A 2,500-nucleotide genomic window follows, 5' to 3' on the forward strand; every position below is an offset into this window, starting at 1 on the left:
CCATCACCTGGGGACGACGATCACCTGCGCTGGAGCGCCTGTCTCTGCCCCCCTCCACCCCCACCCCCCCTGCGCACATCAACCACTGTCAGGCGTCCACATGCAGCTGGGCGTTGGGGGGGGAAAAAAAGGCCTCTTTTGTTAACGGTACGTACCGCAACACGGATCCCGTCTCCGTCACCAAGCGGTTCGCTTTCAGGCAAACGCCGGACTTCGCCTGGAGAGCCTGACTTATTTTCGACCGTTTTATTTTATTTTTTTAGGGCGCGTCCCTGAAGAAAACTTCTGTGTTTGTGTGTCTCCTCCCCTCCAGCGCCGTCGTGAGCGGAGATGGTGTGAGCGGTGAGAAGGAGGCTGTTCCGTTTCGGGAGGCGCTGTGACCTAGTTCACACAGCCAGCCAGCCAGCCAGGAAGCTGTAAATAAAGATGTTCATAACCTTGTTTGGCCCTTTCCCATTAGAGAGAAAAACCTGGCACAAAGAACACAATTTGAAGCCACAGTCGGGACACCTTAGTCATGGTATCATCATGGCATCGCCACTCGTGACCGATTCTTTCGTAATGTGATTGGGATTAGCGATAGCGTCAATCCCCCCCGCCCCAGCCCCCACCCCCCTCCCACACACACACTCACCTAAGACCACACACCATCCCTCCCCCCACCTAGACGCCTACACATCCCATCCACCCCACCCCTCCCACACACACACCTAAGACCACACACCATCCCTCCCCCCACCTAGACGCCTACACATCCCATCCACCCCCCCCTCCCACACACACACCTAAGACCACACACCATCCCTCCCCCCACCTAGACGCCTACACATCCCATCCACAGTAATAATAATTACAGGATCTTGGGGGTTCTTTAATCGGCCACACGGGGCTGACACACACAAGTACACACACGTGAGCGGCAACGCAGCACACAACACACACACACACACACACACAACTTCAGGGATCGGCGGTGGAATTTGTCCTCTGCATTTTCCCATCCAAGCCGTCCTCCTCCAGGGGCGGTCAGGAGCAGTGGGCAGCCTGGTCAGTGGCGCCCGGGGACCAGGTCCAAGTGCTCAGTCCAGGTCCTGGTCAGGGACCGGACTGAAGAGCATCTGCTCTTCTGCATGTTTTTCGTATTGGGGTTCTTGTGAGGAAACCCTTGTGAACATGGGGAGACCTAGACACCTATACCCCCCCCCCCACACACACACACCTAGACACCTAACCCCCCCCCCCGACACACACACACACACACACACACACTTAGACACCTATACCCCCCCCCCCACACACACCTAGACACTACCCCCCCCCACACACACACACACTTAGGGGCGAATTCACTAAAGGATTGCGCAGCTTTTCCTGACGCAAAGCCTGTGCAAATAAGTCAAAAATTATGTTTGCTATTCACAAAGCCCTCGCAAAGGGTGAAATACGGTGTTAACTGCGTTGCGTTCGTCATTGCGTTTCTCTGCGCCGGTGTTATTAGCTCATATTTAAATTAGGTAATATGGGCGGAGAATGTTCCCCTTTCTATGCAAATGAACATTATTGCAAAACCCGCCCAATTCACAAAGATCGGCGCAAATTGCCTCACGCAGTTAAAGTGAAATTAATACCGTTTTCAGAAACGTGGTGGTATTTAAGCGCAAGGGGTGTGTCGCGGCCAGCCTGTCCGCTGATCATGGCAGCAGTGATTGTTGCGAGGCGAAGGCATCGCAACGCCAGGCGTGTTGTTCGTGAGAGAATATTTAGAAGAAGGTCACTTTTTGATTTAACACTAGAACCACCGCGGTAGCTGTTTGGACACCAGAGCGCGCAGCTCTTCAGCCAACTGGAGGATGAAGTCGCGTCTGGGGAGGCTCAGTTGACTATGCGTCTCTCCACCCGTCCCCAGCGAGTCCAAGCTCCCCCAATGAATAATACTTATAATAGCCTACATAGCACGAAACTGTGCGTATAATAGTCTATACGCGAAACTGCGCATTCCCTATAGCTGTTCATTGAACGGCTGGGGGCCGATATAGGCCTAGGTATAAATAAATAAAAACATAGCCTACACAATATTTTTTTATTTGAATGGTCTTGAAAATATTTTGCTTTTGTATCATAGGTGACGGCAGGTATCATCTTCAGCCATGGATGATGACTCCCGTGCGTAATCCTTCCAACGTTGGAGAGGCGGCGTACAACCGGGCTCACATCAGGACGCGCGGTGTGATTGAGTGCACATTTGGAATCCTGAAAAGCCGTTTAGATGCCTAGATCGTACCGGTGGGGCAATGTTATACACTCCCCCAAAAGTATGCCAGATCATCGTGCTGCAACTTGCATAACATAAAATGACAATTTTTCCTTTGTTCGTCTTTTTAAATCATTCCACCTCCGTTTGCAGTCTTCCGCGTTTACACACACAAATGGCACTGACTGATTGGGAAATTAAACCCCAAATATGATTTTTTGCTGCAGTCGTGATATTTTTTGCGGAAAG

General features: G+C 51.6%; 1 protein-coding gene across 1 annotated transcript in view; it reads left to right on the plus strand.

The window, feature by feature from the left end:
• The window catches only part of LOC311309171 (myelin transcription factor 1-like protein), a gene marked incomplete at both ends in the record, with an annotated part of 53,153 nt that overhangs the window by 496 nt on the left and 50,157 nt on the right, over nucleotides 1–2,500 (plus strand). The window contains 2 exon segments of the mRNA XM_084438350.1: nucleotides 1–199; nucleotides 314–376. The exon segment at nucleotides 1–199 is cut by the window's left edge and continues 4 nt beyond it. Coding sequence (XP_084294476.1) covers nucleotides 1–199; nucleotides 314–376 — 262 coding nt within the window.

The sequence above is a fragment of the Borostomias antarcticus genome (genome assembly GCF_949987555.1).
Source record: "Borostomias antarcticus genome assembly, chromosome: 5".
NCBI classification, from domain to species: domain Eukaryota; kingdom Metazoa; phylum Chordata; class Actinopteri; order Stomiiformes; family Stomiidae; genus Borostomias; species Borostomias antarcticus.